The 20156-nt window shown below is 36.8% G+C and overlaps 1 protein-coding gene across 1 annotated transcript; it reads right to left on the reverse strand.

The window, feature by feature from the left end:
* Positions 1-2208: 2208 nt before the first annotated feature.
* On the reverse strand, positions 2209-19865 carry NAA30 (N-alpha-acetyltransferase 30, NatC catalytic subunit). Its single transcript, XM_034992233.1, has 5 exons — positions 19749-19865; positions 18700-19477; positions 13573-13696; positions 11716-11771; positions 2209-3457 (listed from the first exon to the last, which is right to left on the reverse strand). Exons 2-5 carry the CDS (start codon positions 19474-19476, stop codon positions 3320-3322), a joined length of 1095 nt encoding a protein of 364 aa, XP_034848124.1. The 5' UTR covers position 19477; positions 19749-19865; the 3' UTR covers positions 2209-3319.
* Between the last annotated feature and the right edge of the window lie 291 nt (positions 19866-20156).

The raw sequence follows: 20156 nt of genomic DNA on the forward strand, positions 1-20156 counted from the left end.
AATGCACACAGCTGTATCTAAAAGAAAAATGCAAACACAACTTAACCAACTTTATTTGACTGCATCTTATTTAGACATCTTGCACATTTCAAATCCCATTAAATCTCTCTCTCCAAAAGGATATGGGACAATAGAAGAAAATTATGCAGCAATATCCAGTCATCAAACAGCAGTCCAATATTTTGAGATACACGTGATACTTTATAGATACTCAACTCATATCTGACGTCAATATAATTTATGGTTATGTTTTTACAAACCTGAAAGCCCTGTAACATTATAGCACTCATTTTAGTGATGTCATGGTGCACTGAAAAGTAACTCTGATGCACTACCGATTTGCTTTTATCTATGCTCCCGGAAAGTGATGAACTTCATGATTTTTAGACACCATAATAAATATACACATCCAGTCTTATACATGTCAGCCAATACCATAACACAGGGCAAGGTAAAATTAAAACGTGACAAAGTCCTTTACATAGATTTGTCAAGCAAGTAGGGAGGGTAATTTGGGGAAGAGGCAGAAAATATCAAAACCAATTTTTTAATAGTAATTTTTTCTTTTTTCTTTATTTATTTTGTTGGCTTCGACTTCAAAAACTACTGTCTGGTTTCTGATCTGTGGACTTCTCTAGAGTAGTTTCATCCTAAAGTAAGGGAAATTACAATCAGCCCACATATCAAAAATGATAGTATACCCGTTAGCTTCTTCAATACTAACATATATAGCTTCATGGTAGCATGTATAAAAATGTTCAGCAGTACCAACTGCCAAACCAGTGTCAGTGGATAGTACAGTCAGTCTTAAAGAGGCAGCACCCCGTTAAAAGAAAGTTGCACCAATTTTGCTCAGTTTTAGCCAAGTGAACTCACTCTATCAATTTTAACTGGGACTGTTTTAAGATCATATAAGAAAAATGAAAGCCCACTATCAAAAAGTAAATTAATGTACGATGCTACTTCAACTGGAATGGAGACTTAGTTTCGATGCTGGGTTATCAAGCTAGATATTAAAATTTTAGTCTACTTAAGTAAACAATTTTTGCATAACCAATGAAAGACATAAGGGAGACATCTATATTCAACATACACCAATTGAACAATACAGCAACCATCTGACTTTTTAGCCACATGTTATGGTCATGTTTACAAACACCCAGTCAGTTCAGCAAAACCTGGTCAATTCTGGGGCAAAAGGTCAGTAGAAATGGTTTCACTGACAACGTGCCAAAAACATAATGGTTGAAATGAAAATCCAGCATGTATCTACTTTGGAACTGTCCCCATCAGTGAGTCAAGCAACTGTATGTTCATCAACTATCATTACTCATGAATCAGCAAGTCAAATATAAAGTGGTGAGATAAAATTTGATAACTGTTTTAGCTCAGTTCCCTCCATATTAAAAATAACAGAAGCATCACTATGATTGGCATTCCTCTAAATGCTAGAGCCCAAATGACATTTGAGCAAAGACATACTCAAAATCGTCAGCTGGAAAGCTGAGTATTGTGTGATCATCACATTTTTAATGTAATCAGTACTCTGCCGATTAAACTTTCAAGAGCAACATAAAATGGAAAGAAAAAGTTGTCTTTAAAAATAAGGAACTATAAATGATCCCACCAGCAGGAAGATTTTATTTTCACCAAATCTGTGTACCATTATTTTAAAAGTACTTAATACCATGTTCACTTTCAAGACACTACACTGAGCAAGGAGCAGCTTTCCTTTTTAAAAAAAAAAAAAAAAAAGGCAACAAACTTTCCTGAAAGGGGGCTTTTACCAACTGTTAATGGAGGTAGGGTTTTAAAAAATACAGTAATTATAGCCATAAAATAAAATTCAAACCAAATCCTAGAGCAGAAATAAAGCATATCCAAATTAAAGAAAAAACAACATAGAATCCTACAAAACATTTTTCACAGAGCATCAATTTTTTTTTTTTATGGGTACCTAGGTTTTCCAGTTAAATTATCCATCACAGGTTTCCTGACTCAATTGAAAGCAATTAACTTTAAAATTTGTTACACTGCACAGATTGGCCAAAATACAATGTAACTGAACATGGTAATAACTATTAAGAAAACCCATAGAACTCATTCCAAAAATTTTTTACAATTTTCCCTTTTGTTTTTTTGAGGACTAAGCAAAGCTTCCCCAAGAATTTGCTCAAATAAGTGAAAAGAAAATCAGTTTAAAATGGATACAATGCACCTTGAAATTTATTTCCAAGACCAAGAGCCAAAAGTGAAGCATTTTAAGAAACAGAAGCAATGTGAAATCCAAATCAAGTGGGAAAAGTTCCAACTGCTTTGTAAAAGCTGTCCTTCACAGCTTAGCGATAATTTTGATTAAATAAAATCATACCAATTTACATTAATTTTCTATTCTTTTCCAAAAATTCCCTCTCTCAAAAAAAAAAAAAGTGCATCCAAAAACCCAGCAATTCCCGGCTCCATCAACTTTTCTCATCCCTTTTGAGTCATTTCTCAAAGATTTTCCAAGTAGATTCAACTTCTTACTGTAAGGAAAAAAGGGACTTTACAGTAAACCACTCTGTCACTCACCTGGAAAAAAGTATCCAAATTATAAAAATCTGAAATAATTTATTATCAAATTTAGAATTTAAATAAAAACAAAAGTTTGCTTGCAAAGACCTTAAAGAAAAGGAAAAGATAGCATGCATTCAAAAACTAGAGATGAAGACAAATATATTTATCTACACAGGCACTGGCAGACGCAATTTAATTGTTATCTTTACTCATTGTAAGACACACCCAACCCTACATAACATTTTTTTCATTCACTAATCACTGAGGTACCAATATTCAAGAATGGAAAAATTTAATATTGAAAAAATAAAACCTAAAATTGAAGCTTTTCCCCCACCCCCTTCAGAAAACGATGGCAGGTTTCATGTGAAATGTTAGTATAACTTGGAGATTTTTACAATCTACATTGGCTTTTTTAAGGAACAAAAATCATGTTCCACTTACTGGTTCTGTGACAAAATGATCACTGTGTAAATGACATTGTCAGCAGACTTTGCAAATGAACAAACAAATCTTGGCTATCAACTGGCACATCTTGCTGGTACCAAAAGAACTCTTTTAAGTTTAAAACAATCTCTTTTAATTCGGAACAAATGCGCCATGCCAAAGTGCAACAAATATTGTGCGACACTCAATGAGACACTGACAGATAAGAGCTGCATGGAAATTACTAAATCCACCTGCAAAGCAATTTTGTACAAATTGCATTGCATGCAAAGGTCGATTCTGCATGGTTGGAAAGTTGTTCCTTGATGTCAGTTTCTCAACGCAGCCACAATTTAAGTCGCAGTGCATCAACTCCATTTAAATAGTATCTGAACAGCCTCTTATCTCGAACAAAACCAAGATTTTCATAAAGTTTCAAAGCAGACTTATTCGTTATTTCTGTTTCCAAAACAACCTTCGAAAAGAGGAGAAAACTAAGTTACAATTTTATATATTTGAAATTAATTTTATAATTTCATAATTTGACAAATCACACATAAACATTTCAAATATTTAAGAAAAACATACCGTATTCTGTTTTAAAATTGATGGTGAAACAATAAATGTTAATGATGTACAGAAAGAACCCAGAAAAATGGTCACTGAAATTGTGATAGTAATTTTCTCTTGGGGCAAGGGGAGGTAGGAATGTGAACATTTTCTGTTCTATTGATTTTTTGTGATGTTTTGAAAGTTTTAGCAATGAGAATACATGTTTTATACTAAAACAAAGATGAATTGTTTCCCTGTGGAGAAAAATAGTGTGACAAAAAGACGAAGAAAAGGAAAAAATCAACAATAAAAACTCTGAAGAAAATTGACCAGTACTTGAAACTATTCAAATTGACCTCCGACTCCTATATTTTCATTAATTTGTCATCATTTATCCTGGCAACAATTACCATATTGTCTACAGTCTACATCAGAATCTGCAAATTATAGCTCTTGGGCCAAATGTGCCTACTGCCTGCTTCTGTAAATAAAGTTTTATTGGAACACAACCATGCCCATTTGTTTACATGCTGTCTAGGACTGCTTTCTCAACACAAGGAGCAGAGTTGAACAGCTGCACCAGAGATCTATAGTCTGCAAAGTCTAAAATATTTACTCATCTGACCCTTTGCTGATTTTAGACCAAAGGTACCCAAACATCAGTTAACTGGAGGGTTTGTTAAAACAGATTGCTGAGACCCCTCCTCCAGAGTTTCTGAGTAGATTTGGGATGGAGCCCAAGAATCTGTATTTTTAAAAAATTGCTAGTTGATGCTGATGCTGCTAGTTGGGAGACTACAGTCTGAGAACAAATGACTACATATTATGGACATCAACACTTAACAGAAGAACACATAAAGTATTGACTTCTGAGTCTTTTTTAATATTACTGAACCAATGGCCCTGACAATGAATAAATGATACTTTTTGGTATTGTGTGATTTCCTTTTTTTAATTTGTTTCTACCTTCCTCTACCAAAACATCCTCTATCCCATCCTCACACCTTTTAGATACACAGCTCTATTTGCCTTTCTATTGATTCTCAACCTACCTCATTGAGAATTACCGACACAGTGAGCCACAGTTACTGCTGGGATATCATAACCCTCAGGTGTTTGAAGTGGGACAGAAAAAGCAAAGCATAATTAAAGTCCCAAGTAAAGCCTATGAGTCTCTTTGTTCTTTCTCAAGCTATCAAAATACCTGACAAGAATTCAAACGGATGTAAATAATAGGAAAAAGAATATACCTCAACTCAACCTATCCAAAACTGAACTCATGATCAACTTCTCCTCCACAATTCCGTATCTTAGTAACAAGATCTCCATCCTACCAATCCTTAAACCTGAAACCAAGAGTCATTGTTGAACTTCTTTCCTCTCACGCCCCCCTACAAATATCCAAGCACCGAGTATTTCAATTCTCTCTCTTAAATTTCTCAAATCGACCCTTTTCTTTCTATCCCTAATGATACCATTCTAGTCCAAGCTGCCATCAACTTCCACTGTAATTACAAGATCCTCCTAACTCAAAGGTCTCCATTCTCTTTAAGTAGAATGATGCTCTTGTTAACTCCCTGCTTAAAACCACTGACTCCCTTTTGTCCTCAAGATAAAGTCCACAATCTAAAAATAATCTAAAGAAACCTAAAAGGCCCATCAAAATATGGCCTCTACCTACCTTGCCAACTTCAGTTTAGGTATTCCCCTCCCCTTCCCCCAGCTCTCCATGATCAACACTGAACTTTCAGTTTCTGGAACCCACCATAATCTTTCCCACCTTAGACTTTTCACATAAGTTGTTTTCTCTGTCTGGAAGGATGCTCTTCCTGTCCTCCTTGCTTTTGGCCTTAGCTTGTCCCTTCCAGACTGGGTGAAGTATCCCTTTCTTTTATATTACCCCAAGAGCACTCTGCACTTCTCCTTATTCAACTCCATTCTCATTCAACATTTAATGACGGTGTCATCTCTCCTAGCTGATGCGCCCAACAAGGGCAGGGATCATGTGTACCTCCTTCATAGTCATTTCCTACGTACCTAACAAACTGCCTAACACATAGAAGGCTCTTAAATATTTGTAAATTATATACATCCTAAGCACCTTTCATTATATTACAGTTACATAAACATTAAACAAACAAAAGCATTACCAAACTTTTAAATGACCAAAGTACTGAAAGAAAAAGCATCATCTTAAAGCAACTGCCTACACACAATTAACTCATTAAAGCAAATCACATGCTAAATGTGAACTTTTTAAAGATCTAAACACAAGCAATGAATAATTCAGGAGCAAGAGAAAATATTACTAAGAAGGGACATTTAAATAAATGTTGTACACAAGCAATGAATAATTCAGGAGCAAGAGAAAATATTACTAAGAAGGGACATTTAAATAAATGTTGTACACAAGCAATGAATAATTCAGGAGCAAGAGAAAATATTACTAAGAAGGGACATTTAAATAAATGTTGTACAACAAATAAACTGGTTTAAGAATAAAAGTCAACAATTTTTCTCTGCTCTTAAAAAAAGGGAATTTATTTTTTAGTAATGTAGGTCATCTTCCAGTATGGGACACTACAGTCTGATCAATACAGGTTTCAATTTTGAACAATTCTCTTGCATAACTCCTAGAATTCTGTTTTAGGCCACCACCTAATTAAAGCTAAAATGTGTCAAAATAATTAACATGTGAAGCAATAAAGGTACAACAACTCAAAACTTGGAACTTGATTTCACAGAAAAAGGAGTGAAAGGTTCTTTTTAAGCTAGTATTTATTGAAGGCTTAATAAAATTGTAAAGCATTTTACATGCATTATGTCATTTTACCTGCATTTGTCATTATGTTATTTTCACAATAACCCTATGAAATAGATATGATTTTCTCCAATTTACAAAAGAATGAAACTCAAGGCCACCAGAACTGCAAAAACAGACCAGACTCCAAATCTGAACTACAGCTTAATAGTATCCACTCTTCTGTGCCTCCCCCTGATTGTTTCCCAGATTAAAACAAAGCAGCAAATGGGAGATCTAACCTACTTAAGACACAATGAAGGGATTCTAAGTCTGTTTGTTAATATTTGGCAACTGGAAATATTCAAGACACATCTGAAGCTAATTATGGCTACAAAAATACACACATAGGGTGTGGTAAAGAGTTGTATTCACGTTTGTTGGCATCCTAACAGATTAGTGAAATACAGCCCAATTATACAGAAATGGAATTACACAAAGGGCTAACCTTAGTTAAAATGAAAATATTCTCTCGGTACAGTCACATTCTCTAAACAAAGAGATCATTTGACAAAATAGAAAATGTCAGAAAAAAAGTAACTACTTTTTAATACTTAATCATTCAAATTCTTATAATTAAAAGAGAATCTGGGTTTACAGTGAAAACTCAATATAAAACTATTCTTTTAGACCACATCATGGGAGTATTACATAGGAAGCCAAAGGATAATGAGGCTACTTTGGTCCCAAAGAAATCTGGCAAAGTAGAATTCTACTTAACAGAAAAAGGATTACTGTGAAGTTCCACAGACTCTCTTAGCAACAAACCATTGTCAGGATAAACCAAATGATTATAGTTTAGAAAGATTTTTTTAATATTGTAGGCTGGAACTGTTGGAGGGAGGCCAACTGTTCACTGCTAGAACCTAAGCACTAGCCTATCAACTGGCACCTCACAGACCTTCCATCAATACTACTGAACACCACTACTGCTCTTCATAACATTCCTTTAAGATCAGAATTACGATCATACTGCATAGACAAAGAGACAGACTATAAAAAGTTAAATGACTTGCCTACAATCACACAATTCTAAGTGACAGAAGATGGATCTAGAACCCAGGCTTCTCATAACCAGTTCTTTAATTAGGACAAACTACTCAACCAAAAGTCCTTACAGCTTAAATATCTCCATTTTACTCTTCTCTACCCAGCAGCCTCTGTCTCACAGCCAAAATATGTTTCCAGTGAAACTAAAAATGTTCAACATATAACTGTTAAACATATAAGGCTTTGTACATTATCATAAAATTCACCTTTGTACAATATCAAAAAAACATAAAAATACATGAGATGCATTTGTATATATCAAGATATTATATGCATTTTGTTAATATGTAACAGATTTATCATTGGTTATAATAAATTAGGCCACTGTTGGTAGGAATGTAAATTGGTACAGCCATCATGGAAATAGTTATGGAGGTTCCTCAAAAACTTAAAAATAGAACTACTATATGATCCAGCAATCCCACATTCTAGAAAACTTATTCATGCTATTTGTATGTATTTCTCTTACTATTCCCCTAATGTAATACACAAACCCAAGATGCTTGTCCTAGTAGCCACTACATGTTTGGCAGCCAGAACATGTGGGGGTGTAACCAAATCCAAGCCAGGTCAGCAACATGGGTAATGTATTTCTCATTCAAGAAACAACAAATCCACTTGTTTCTTTTTTTCATGCTATAACTTCTATAGACAGCTCCAAATATACAGAAAATTAAAAAAGATCTTTTAGTTAGGCTGTTTTAACATGTCTAATTCTGACATAAAACATTAGGAAAGTCATAGGTAAGGCAAAATGAAAATAACTATTAGATCAGGAGAGTATTTCATTATTATTTGAACAAAAACATCATCTACAGTTCAACTCTGTGATTACTAACTTTGGTTTAATATGATGTAAATTTATCTTAAAAATGACAATAGCAACCAAGAGCAATATAAACATGACTCAAGGTCACAAATTCTACAAACAGAATAGGAAGTAAAAATTGACTGGATGTGCATGGTAAGGCTTCACAGAGATTTCCAAATGTAACTCCGTACAGGTGCATAGAATTAAAAATCTCTTGAAGAATAAAAAAAAATTAGCAGTACAACCTAAGTGGTGGAAAATGTAATTTAAATCCCTTTTCAAATGTCTTTCCAATAATTTGCCAAAATTCCTTAACACGTTAAGAGAAAAGAAGGTTGGCCTAACTTAAGTAAAATCACATGTTGGTTACTTTATAATTGGTTACTATATTCTTAGAAATTAAAATTTCAGTTTTCCTCAGAACACAATTATTATATACAAGACTGTTTTTACATATGATTTTGTTTTTACCAAAAGGTATTTTAACAACTGATGAACTCTGTAGATACTTTTTTTTTTAAATCTTACTATGTACAAAACAAGTAAAATGACTGCCATTCCTAGAAAGCTTACAGAAAGCTCAGAAGGAAAGACAAGTTTAACAATTATACAAGCTGAAATTCACAAGTCCATTAAAAAAAAAAGAGGTACAGATAAAATGCTGGAAGCACTGAACTAATTGTCAACAAATACTTAAGAACCATTGTACTCTATCACAAATGCCACACTAAGTACTAAGAATACGGCAGTAAACAAGAAAAGGAATCTCTGCTCCCTTAGCAGCTAAGGCACAGACTCTGAACAGCGGAGTAAATTTTACAAAAAGAGAAGCCAAGAAAGCCACAGAAGCCACACAAGTGATTCTGTCCAGAAGGATTAAGGAAAACTTTTAAAAAGTTATTGATATTTGTTTTGGACCTTAAAGACTGAGAAGTAGTTTAATAAGTAGAGGAGAACCAAGAAGCTACTAGGTCTAGCAAATACATCAGTGAGAAAGTAGTTACACTGGAGTCGAGGGGTAAGAAACCAAACCAAATGGGATGAAATGGTAATAAAAGGAAGTGGAACCAACAAAGACAAATTAACTTTCAAAAATTAGAAGGGAAAAGGGGATAGAATCGTGGCTTATACAGTTTAAAACATAAGGAAAGGGAGAGGAAAAGCCTTATAAAGAGTAAACAAAGGTTCTATCCCTTTATAGAGCAAAACCTTTATCTGAACAACGTGGGACACAATTTTTTTTAAAACATAGAAGAGTTCTCTAATCCAGAGGCAGAACTATTCAAACTGTAAAAAAAATCATACAAAAGAAGTAAGTCTTCGGAACTATCCCCATTTCAGGCTAAGAATAGGTAAAACTCTTTGCTTCAAAAGTAAGAAAAATAAATCAGAATTAGATTTTTAGGCCCACAATGAAAAGAGTATTTCTACCATAAAACGTGTCACTAATTTAGGATCTAACTATGAGACTAAAACAATATAACCCAAATCTCCATATCAATCCCCAGACCTTTTAAAGGAAAACCAATACGATATAAACATATTTGTTCTGTTAAGGTAAAGCACACTACCATGTCTCACGGGTAGTGACTAGGATAACTCACAAAAGGTATAACACCATTAAGGAACATAATACTCCCTGTTCGTAACATCCCTGCTCACTGGAAACCACTCTACTCAGTAGCAGTAGAGGATCAAAACATGGTCTTATCAACCCAAAGATTTCTCCAAACTGTTTGGCAACTTTTATGAAGCTTGACTTCTCCTCCTGATGAACTAAACCAGTGTGGCTACATAGAGACTTACACCCATCAACATATGCGGTCTAATCCTCTTCTGCAAATTTTAGTTACCAGACATTTAAATGATCAGGGTCACTGCATCTTTTACTTTGTGGTATTACATTAAAAGTTGTGAACCATGTAAGATCCTTCACTACATGTGAATTACCTTATTTGAAATAACACTGAACATCCTGAAATGCCAGGATGATTTCCTCTGTGCTGCCCAACATACCTGCAGGCCTTCTCAAACAACCACTATTTAGTGTAATCTGCCAGAATACAAACTAATGTGAACAAGAAGGGTGAGAATACTCTATGGTAAATCTCTGTATTCTGTCTTGGAAACATGTTCATGAGATACTGTTAAATAAAAAAAAGTAATTATTGCAGAATAATAACTATGGCTTCATTTGTGTAAAGAAAACGTATTACACAGCTTAGATGTGTGCTTAGAAATGGGAGGATACATATTTGAAGATGAAGAGTAGCTATAAGCGGAAAGAAGAATGAAGAGCTGCAGAGTGTGAGCATGGTGAATGAAGGGACTCTGTACCCTCGAATCACACATACACATCATGTTTAACGACTGTGTATACATTTTGTACAGAAAAAAAACCGTCTTAAAAAAAAAGTAATCAAAACAGGTTAGAGTCTTTTGAGGAAAAAATTACCTAATTTTAAGTATTTTGAGAACTCTCTAAGGCATAGTTGCCCTCCAATAATAAAGATAATTGTCACTTGTACGGTTCATAAAATTATTAACACAATACAACTTTGTTCCATCTCAGTCACCATTGCTGTATTAAAAACATCTATACTTCTCTAGTTCATACTTATTTCCTTCCACATCATATGACAGTAAATTTTAACATTCCCAATCATCACCATTAGTTACAGAGCACTCACTATGTGTACAGGACAGTGCTGTAGGCTACAAAGAAATTATAGCTGTGGTTAGGCTGTACAAACAGGCTAAAGAGAAAAGACACTCCTAGGTTAATACGCAGACAGGTCTACATTTAAAAAGTGGTTGTAATTTTTTCTCCTCAGCCGTCTCATTATTTAATGCTGATTTTTTTTCAAACATGAAATGTCTTTCATATGAGCTGACAGTTGGCCCAAAGTTAAAAAAAAAAAAAAATGTTATTTAGAGAGAAACCAAGGCCAATATGTAAGGAAATTGCAGTAAGATTATAATAAGAGCTACCTTAAGTGACTTTAACTGAACAAATCCTCTGAATACCAGTTCCTCTGAATACCAATTATTTACTGAAAATGTCTAAGATTTCACCTTTACATTTTGACAAAGAACAAATTTTAGCTCCCATTATCATCTTAAAATTGTTCTAGATCAAAATTCATGTGTTTTTGTTTTGTTTTTTTTTAAAGATTTTATTTATTTGACAGAGAGAGACAGCGAGAGCAGGAACACAAGCAGGGGGAGTGGGAGAGGGAGAAGCAGGCCTCCCGCCGAGCAGGGAGCCCGATGTGGGACTCGATCCCGGGACCCCAGGATCATGACCTGAGCTGAAGGCAGACGCTTAACGACTGAGCCACACAGGCACCCAAAATTCATGTGTTTTTAAAAGGAATATAATTTTCACCACAAGCAACAGTTATGTAATAGTTTGCAATGAAATTTGCCGTATAATTTATTATGGAATACTTATTTAAAAAAAAAAAACTGGTACAATACAGACCACAGTAAAGGGTTTTAAACATTTAGAAAGACTTACCTCATCACAGTCTCCTTCAACCATGGCATATATAGCTTTCTTAACCAAGTTTGTACCTAGAACATAGATATGAGTATTAATGAAGGAAAATTTAGTTTCTTAAAGATACCTAAATTATCATATTCATACTAAGCACAGAAATATCAAATGCTGGATTTACCTTGAATGCAGATACACAGACTATCTTAAGTGAGAAAAAATTTAAACTGAGAGGCCAACAGAACCTACACATGGCAATATAATAAAAAACCTATCTCCCTCCATAGGTATCCCTTTTTCTTAGGTGTAATTACTTGCTCCAAGTAGGAGTTTGTGCTGTTCTGTTTGAAGGTAAGAGAAAAGGGGAAAAAGAAAAAGGCAAGATATGGTACGGTCAGAGCAACCCAGGAAACCCTTGAACTAGCTGAAGTTACTAAAAGACTCTTGAGCGAATCTTGCCAAAGATTACACCAGAAACTGCTGTGACGCAGAGTGGGCCCAAGATACTGGGTTGGTTCCTACAAACCTTAGAGTGAGCCTGAGCATACTGAAGTCCAGCATTCCCAAATGATGCCAGTGGTGTCTCTGTAAATGTCTAGCAAAATGTATCCTAGTTTAGGGTCAGATACATCTGGTACATAAAAGGGAAAACAACTGCCAACTCTGATTTTAAGAAATCCAAATTCTGTAAGGAATCTCTTAATTTTCCAACCATGCACATGAGGAAGATCACATTACACGGGCCAAACAAAATGTCTGAGGGCTAAGATGCAGCCCTCAAGCCACCAGGTTCTGCCCTGTGAACTAGTCAGACAATTGCTAATCATTTGCCATGAGCCCTTATCAGCTCTTTTTAATGTGTCAAAAACTCAAACTTGGCTTATATAACAAGTCCAATCCATTAAAAACCTTAGTAGTAAACTCTTAACTCTAATAAGAAAGGTTGATTAAACCAAATGTATTAAGTCAACCTATTCATAATGATTTCTCATGACATCTCAGATTGTGTGAAACAGTCTTAAATCGGACAAAAACATTCGTATTAAAAAAAAAAACTACAAGTGACAAAAAAACTGCTAGTAATTAAATACTGGTACAGGCATGAAATCTTTCACGAATTCTTACTGAGCTCCACTAGATCCCAGAATTGGACACGCTCAGACAAGTGCTTGATCCCCCATCCTGAACAAAAAGCCAGTAGGTCCTAGACACTAGGACAGTGGCTCTTAACCAGGCTTACATCACAGTCACCTGGGGAAGCTTCAGTCCTACTTTTAACAGGACAAACAAGATTCTCAGGAGGAGGGACCTAAGCATTTGTTTTTAAACCACCCAGTGATTCTAATGACCATTATAAATCACAAGTTTAAGATTAACTGAAAATGCCAGGAAAAGTAGACCCAAGAAAGAGATGAAATTGGGAATACTAAGAAACAATTCTTTCTCCTGGTTCTCCCTGATTTGTTAATATGTTTGAGGACTAGTACTAAATAATGGTAACAATTTCTCCATAATTTTGCCTTGAGGTCCACTTAAGCCAGGTATAGACAGCTCCTGGAGGGCTGTGATCAAGTGCCCCAGTAACGCTACTGAAAACGGCAGTATGTAGTATAACACAAATCATTTTGAATGTGATAAAAAAAAAATGTTTGGAGGTTAAAAACTGTTCACCTGCTACTTGTTAGAAAGATAATTTCTCAAAGCATTAATAAACAAGTCATTTTAAGAACATTTTAAAAATATTTTGGAATAAAAACCTTAATTTTCTTCCCTTCGCTTCTTTCTCATTTCTACATATTTACATTTAAACCTTTTGCTTCAAAAAACAAAAATGAAAACAACTTATGCATTCTTTTAGTGACATAATATTTTCCTTACCAATGCCATTTCTCCTGTATTTGGAATCCACGGCTAACATGGCTATATAACCTCTGCGGAACATCTTTTTGTGCATATCCAACTTGCAAACGATGGCACCTACACACTCCTCCCCTACCATGGCCTTAAAAATAAACAAACAGTTATGAAGAATACATTGCCATCAGGTACTGCACAATTACCCAGGGAAACAGCAACCAACCACTGGTCACATTTTTGAGGAAGAAGAGATAAGAATTCCAGTAAGAGAGCAATCACAGAAGTTTCAGAAATCTAAATCCTAGAACTCCTTCAAATATTCCAGTTTTAAAATCGTTCAACGTTGTTTAGGGCATGAATTGCTTATGTTTATTATCAAAGCCTAGTGGGGAGGGGGGAAGCAAGATTCCCACAAAGCAAACATTCAAGTACTTTATAAGAGGTGCTTATAATTATTTGCAATAAAGACCTACATGTTTAAGATTTGGAAAGGCGGAAATATATGAAAGTAATTTTTTTAAGAAAATGTCTATTCATTAGGATATGATAAAATATTGTGAAACTTGCTTATCAAAGTACTGTAAATTTAAACGTAATTCTAATAAAGTTTTGGTGAAAAACAAATGTAAGACATGATATTTATACATGAACAGTAGGGTTAGATTTTGATCAGGAAAAAAAAAATGTAAATGATTTTCAGAAAAAAGATTGCTTTTAAGGTATTCCTTGGATCCTACCCAAGGGGTTTTTTTAGTGAACGACCATGAAGACTAGATATACAATGGTCTCATTTTTAGGACACTCCTGACACTATCATTCTCATAAAGCTCAGAGAGTATCTAGAACTTAAAATCAGAGTTTCATATTATACTAAAAGCTTTAATATAACTTTATAGAATTATTTTAATAAAAATGTCTGTCTTTCCAGAGTATTAAAGGTTACATGTTGAATAAATGCTAATCATCCCCCATTTTCATTAAGATTTCCAGTGTTACCATTAAAAATGTTTTTCAAAAGTTCTGTCACTCATGAAAAGTTCTAATAATACTGTATTCTGGTAAATATCAATAGGGCAATACTCCAATAATATAATAATGTGTCAGCTCGCTAGAAATATGTGTTTGCTATAAAGAGCACTCATTAAAAAAATAGGAAAACTTCAAATTATCTCTTAATAAAATTAAATTTTTAGAAGAAACTATTTCAGCAACAAAAACCAGGAATTGGGTTAAAAAATTAAAAAGCCCTCATTCTGTAAAATGATTAAAAAGTCCTTTTTTAATTGTGGAGAAATCTTGTAGGCAAGGTAATTCTAATCCATTTCACACAAACCTGAACTAGGGCAGAAAAATCTTTTTGATGGGATATTAAATTCAACAATTCACACTAATGCATTTCTGCTTTATCACACAATCCAAAACTATTTTGAACCAATAAACCTCTAAAATTGCTATTTCCATTTTCATTCACAATAAATCAATCTGGTTCTATCAAAATTCTTTTGAAAACTAAAATTTCTTTCTGAAATAAGACCTGAAAAATACACAAAAGTTGGCTGGCTGAACAACTCTGACAGCATTTTTCTGATTTGAAAGTAACTCACCTCAAATATATGTATGTGGTTGTGTGTGTGTACATGTTTGAACTAATGGTACATTAAAATACTTTTTGACCTGATCTCTTAAGTTAGGGAAAAACAGAAACCTACATAAATCTAGGATACAAAACTGTAGGACAGCTACACTTCACAGTTAGTAAACCATCCAAAAGAAGTTTCTTCAAAATCAGAACCTCTAGACACAATACAATTGGACAAGACTTTCAAATTGGATAGGAATTTCAAACAAATCTTCGTCCTTTGACCAAGGAAGTAATAGGCAAACGAAGTATTAGATCAGTTCACACTTGGACTAGATTGACTTCTTCCTAATTAAGAATTTGTAGGAGCAAAAATCAAGTGGTACGAATCAGTAAAAAAATAAAAGCCCAGTTTACAATATACTATTACTAATAAGATGTTGGTAGTGAGGAAGGCCTATGCTGTTATTTTTTTTTTCTGATAAATTGCTGATGGATATACACTTATAAGAATCACTAAACTATTTGTCAATTTTTCCAAATAAAAGCTTTGCACATATATTTGGAACTCATACTATCAAATGTGTTCTTTTTTCAAGGATGGGAACTGAAAAATTCCTGGCAAGATTAAGACTTAACTCTACAAGGCCAAATGCCTGTCAATCTATAAAAGTTGAAAAATTCAAGTTGTGTGAAATAGAAATTCCCAAATTCCAGAATGCTATACATGGGAAAACAGAGGAAGCCAGAAAGTTAAATTTAGAATAAACAGACTAGAATACATCACTGGTAATAAGTTTAAGAAGTTCAAAAAGGCACCAACAGCTGAAAATACCATGAACTCAAAAGAGGTAGAGCTAAATTAGTTAAGAGTAGAGTAATTCACGGTGTCTCCCATTTGTCTGGTACTTTACTTTCACATGTTACAATTATTAGGAAGAATCGTAAGAAACTGTCATTTTTATTAGTCAGATATGGTCAAGTATTGGCAATTTTCTAAGGTTCAACCTCATACATTCCATTTGATCCATTACAGGTTATATGGAAACCAAAAACATTTTGGAGGTTTTCAATCTCTTCAGATTTTTCATGTTTGCAAGGACAACCGTCCCTTGATGAAGCATAACTTGGTAACACAATGATCTTCACTGTCAAGAGTATGTAATTTTTCAGGTTCTTATTTCCATAATAAGAGGTCAGGTAAAGTTCTAGTTTTACCTCTCTGCCACTGAATACCTGAAGTTTTTTTTTTTTTTAATAAGCTTTTATTTTTATGTAATCTCTACACCCAACTTGGGGCTCGAACTCACAACCTAGATCAAGAGTTGCATGTTACACTGACTGAGCCAGCCAGGCACTCCTAAGTATCTGAAGATTTAAATGGTTTTTTTTTTTTTTTTTTTAAGATTTTATTTATTTATTTGAGAGAGAGCATGAGAGAGGTGAGGGTCAGAGGGAGAAACAGACTCCCTGCTGAGCAGGGAGCCCGATGCGGGACTCGATCCTGGGACTCCAGGATCATGACCTGAGCCGAAGGCAGTCGCTTAACCAACTGAGCCACGCAGGCGCCCCTAAGTATCTGAAGATTTAAACATTTTAAGTCACTTTGGTCCTTAATTTTTTTTGCATTAAAAAAAAAAGTAAAGTTGAGCTAGATTATATTTAAGATCCTTTACAGTTCTAAAATGATATGACTTAAAATAAACATACACACTTATATTTGTTTTAAATTAGTTCTTACAGGAAATTCAAATTTTTTAAATGCCAACATAAAGGCCCCAATTCTAAATGGCCTCTGATTAACTACTGTTTTATGTTCAATACCTCCAGATATATATTTGCACTAGTAAATCTTAGATGTCAACCACCTGTACATATCTCAATTTCCAGATATTCAGAATTTAATGTTAAACAAACCAGCTATTAAAGAGCTAAAGTACAAATCAGCTGGTGAACTGGAAGGAGTCTACGAAATATCAAAACTAAAATTTACTAAGTTTATCAGAGTCTAAAATGGCAGACAAGTTGAGAGAGGCCGAGGTAATAACAGAACCCAAAGCTGACTAAATATTACATATACAACTATTTTCTGTAATTAACAGAAATACATATACTATTTCAATTTAAGGTTTGACTCAAGTGTATGCTTTTGTGGGTAAACTTACAATTAAATCAATCATAAATTTTTAGCAATTACACTGGCATTTAATATGACATGTATAATAGTGCTATAAAATCACTTTCCCATATTCATTAGCATAGGCTTGTCTAAGAACTATTTTGATACAATGGTTAGAATCCTGGAAGTGCAGTTTTGTAAAATATAAGATAGTTCCCACAATTTAAACAGACATACTAAATTGAAGTTTAGCAAACTGAACATAGAAAACGACAGAACTACCATTATCTACAATATTGAAGTAGTATTTTCAGATTATCAACATATAGAATCAAAAAGATAGATTTCAAAGCACTGTCAAAACGTCTTGCAGGGATTTGCTAAGTGCAACTAAGTCAATGCTAAAACAATAAATATAGCAGTGCTCTCCCTTTACATATCATAAAATATTAAAAGCATGTTGCCTTTCCTCAGTGAAATTCAATGGAAACAAAATGCTTGTGAGGACACAGATATAAAGCATATACCTTCAGTTAATATTTAAGTGAAAGGTTTCATACAAAGTTGGTCAGTATTATTGGGAAGAAACTACCGGTACTGCCAATACTACATAAATTAAAAAACAAAAAACTATTTAGCTAGTTTCATAGCCAAATCTTTTTTGCTTACATATAAGTAAAAAAATTTTGTCAACTATAACTTTACACAGGCCAGTGTTACTACTAGTATTTAGGTATATCTATGACCAGTTTCTTAAAGAAAAAAATTAGGTGAGTAACAATTTCACACTTAGTTTCTTACATTCCACAAAAAGGTATTTTGCTCAAGTTTCAGGAGTCTTTCAGTCACCAGAAGTGTTAGTAGTGCCTTCTAAAATCTAGCACCAGCGTGTTTTCTGGTGCTACAACTGTTAACTGTCCTGTTGAAGTAAAAGGAAACAATCCCCATAATTACTTGAAAATAAGAAAATGCTTGTTAAGATTTAATTCTCCAATGTGGCCACAGCAAGTTTACTGACAGTCATGTTCACCAAAACATGTTTATGCATACACTCTTCCCTGATTACGGCTGTAATTGGGAGATTAATAAAGCCTGTATCCGAACAGAACCATGTTCAAATTAAATGATTGCAAAGTGCTTTGAGGATGAGGGAGGGTAATTAAAGACAGTTAAACATGACTATAAGCTAATATAAACAGGATCCAAGACCCCCAACATGCATCATACAGGCTTGTTGCATTTACATACCAACTTAAGCCAGATCAAGACGTCTTACCTTCCAAAGTTTCATTAAATAATTAGTAGTGCGTACACGCACTTTCCATCATGTAACATACTATGAAACGCAGGAGTATACACATCCACTGCCACTCTCAGCCCTCACACTCCCTGCCCTGCACGGCCTGGATCTCTCCGCGGGGTTCACCCTCTTTGCATTCCATCCACTTACCAAGAAGCACAGCTGTGGCCAGTTGTGGATAAAATATCTATAGGTATAAATGGAGTAGGGTTCAGACAGATCTTTGGTGATCAGTCTCATGATATCGGGCATTTGTAGCTCGGATTCATATCGGACATAACGTATCGTCCGATCCTCCCCAGGCTCAACCTCCCTGCCTGAGGGGCTTCTTAAACTGCAGCCGGCGGTCAGGGATGAAGACAGCAGCCGCACCTGCTCGTCTTCCTCCTCCTCCTGCTCGGTGCCCTCCGCCAGTCCATTGCGGGTCGCCGCAGGATCGCTCGCCGCCACTGCCTCTGCCGGGCTGGGGAGCGCAGTTCTTCCATTATTGGGGAGGCAGTGAGGGGGACTCTCGCCCGAGTGTACCCCAGCTCCTTTTGTTGCAGTCGCTCTGGGCCCCCCGTCGGGGGTGGCCGTGGTCGTGGCCGCCTCGGCCACGCTCAAAACCTTGCTCTTGAGGGAGGCGGCCGCCCGGAGGTGCCGCAGTTCGGGGCTGATCAATCCGTTGAGCTGCTGCTGCTCCTGCGGCGGCTGAGGGCAGCGGAGGCACGGATGCCCCTTGGCCGCCGCCGCCGCCGCCGCCGTCGCCTCGCCGCCCGCCGGGCTCCTGCCGCCGCCGCCTTCGTGCTCCTCGTCGTCCTCCTCGTCCTCGCTGCAGCAGGCGAGGGCGGCCCCCGCCGGGAAGGGACAGCGGGGCTCGGCCGCCGCCGAGGCCGGAGGTGCTGGTGGTGGGAGGAGGCTGCTAGGCCCAGGCGGTACCTCCGCCATCCTAGAGGCGACACAGACCGAGAGGGGAGGCCATGAGACCCGGCGGACAAGCGCGCAGCAGAGGGGGCGGCGGGCGGGCGGGGGGGGAACGGTGCAGGTGGGGGGGGAACAAAGGCAGAAACCGTCCCTCACGGAGCAGCCCCCCCAGTTCCGCGCCCCCCCCGCTCTTCAGCGCCGCCCAGCTGTTCAGCCGGCCACCGTCCCCGTCCGCCCGCAACCATCCGCTGGCCCTGTCACCCGCAGCCCCTCCCTGTCCCCTCCGCGCGGCTCACCCCGCACAGGTCCCCGCCGCCACTCCTCTTCCTCCCCAGCCGCTGCCGCCGCCTCCTTCGCCGCCGCGGCCGCCTCCACCACCGCCAAGGTTCACACTCAGCCGCCGTCGCCGTAAAGCGCCTCGGCTGTTACCCCGGGTAAAGTTTCCTAGGCCTGGCTTTACGACACTTCCCTGCCTGCCGGCTGCCGGGGCCAAGGGAAAGGGGCGTGGAAGGAGGTGACCTGCGGAGGGGCGGGGACGAAGGTGTCTCCTGTGGTCTCTGGGGGAGGCCGCGTGCTACTGGGTGGGGCTGTGGGGCCGGGAAGTTGCTGAGGGCTTTGGAGTCTCCGGCTCCCAGCCCACCGTCCTCGGCTTTGGAGCTCCTCAGCCCGCCGAGCTTACAACGCTGGGCCGCGGAGAGCTGGGC

This window comes from Mirounga leonina, unplaced genomic scaffold, assembly GCF_011800145.1.
Source record: "Mirounga leonina isolate KUSES-001 unplaced genomic scaffold, KU_Mleo_1.0 Mir_82, whole genome shotgun sequence".
Taxonomy (NCBI): domain Eukaryota; kingdom Metazoa; phylum Chordata; class Mammalia; order Carnivora; family Phocidae; genus Mirounga; species Mirounga leonina.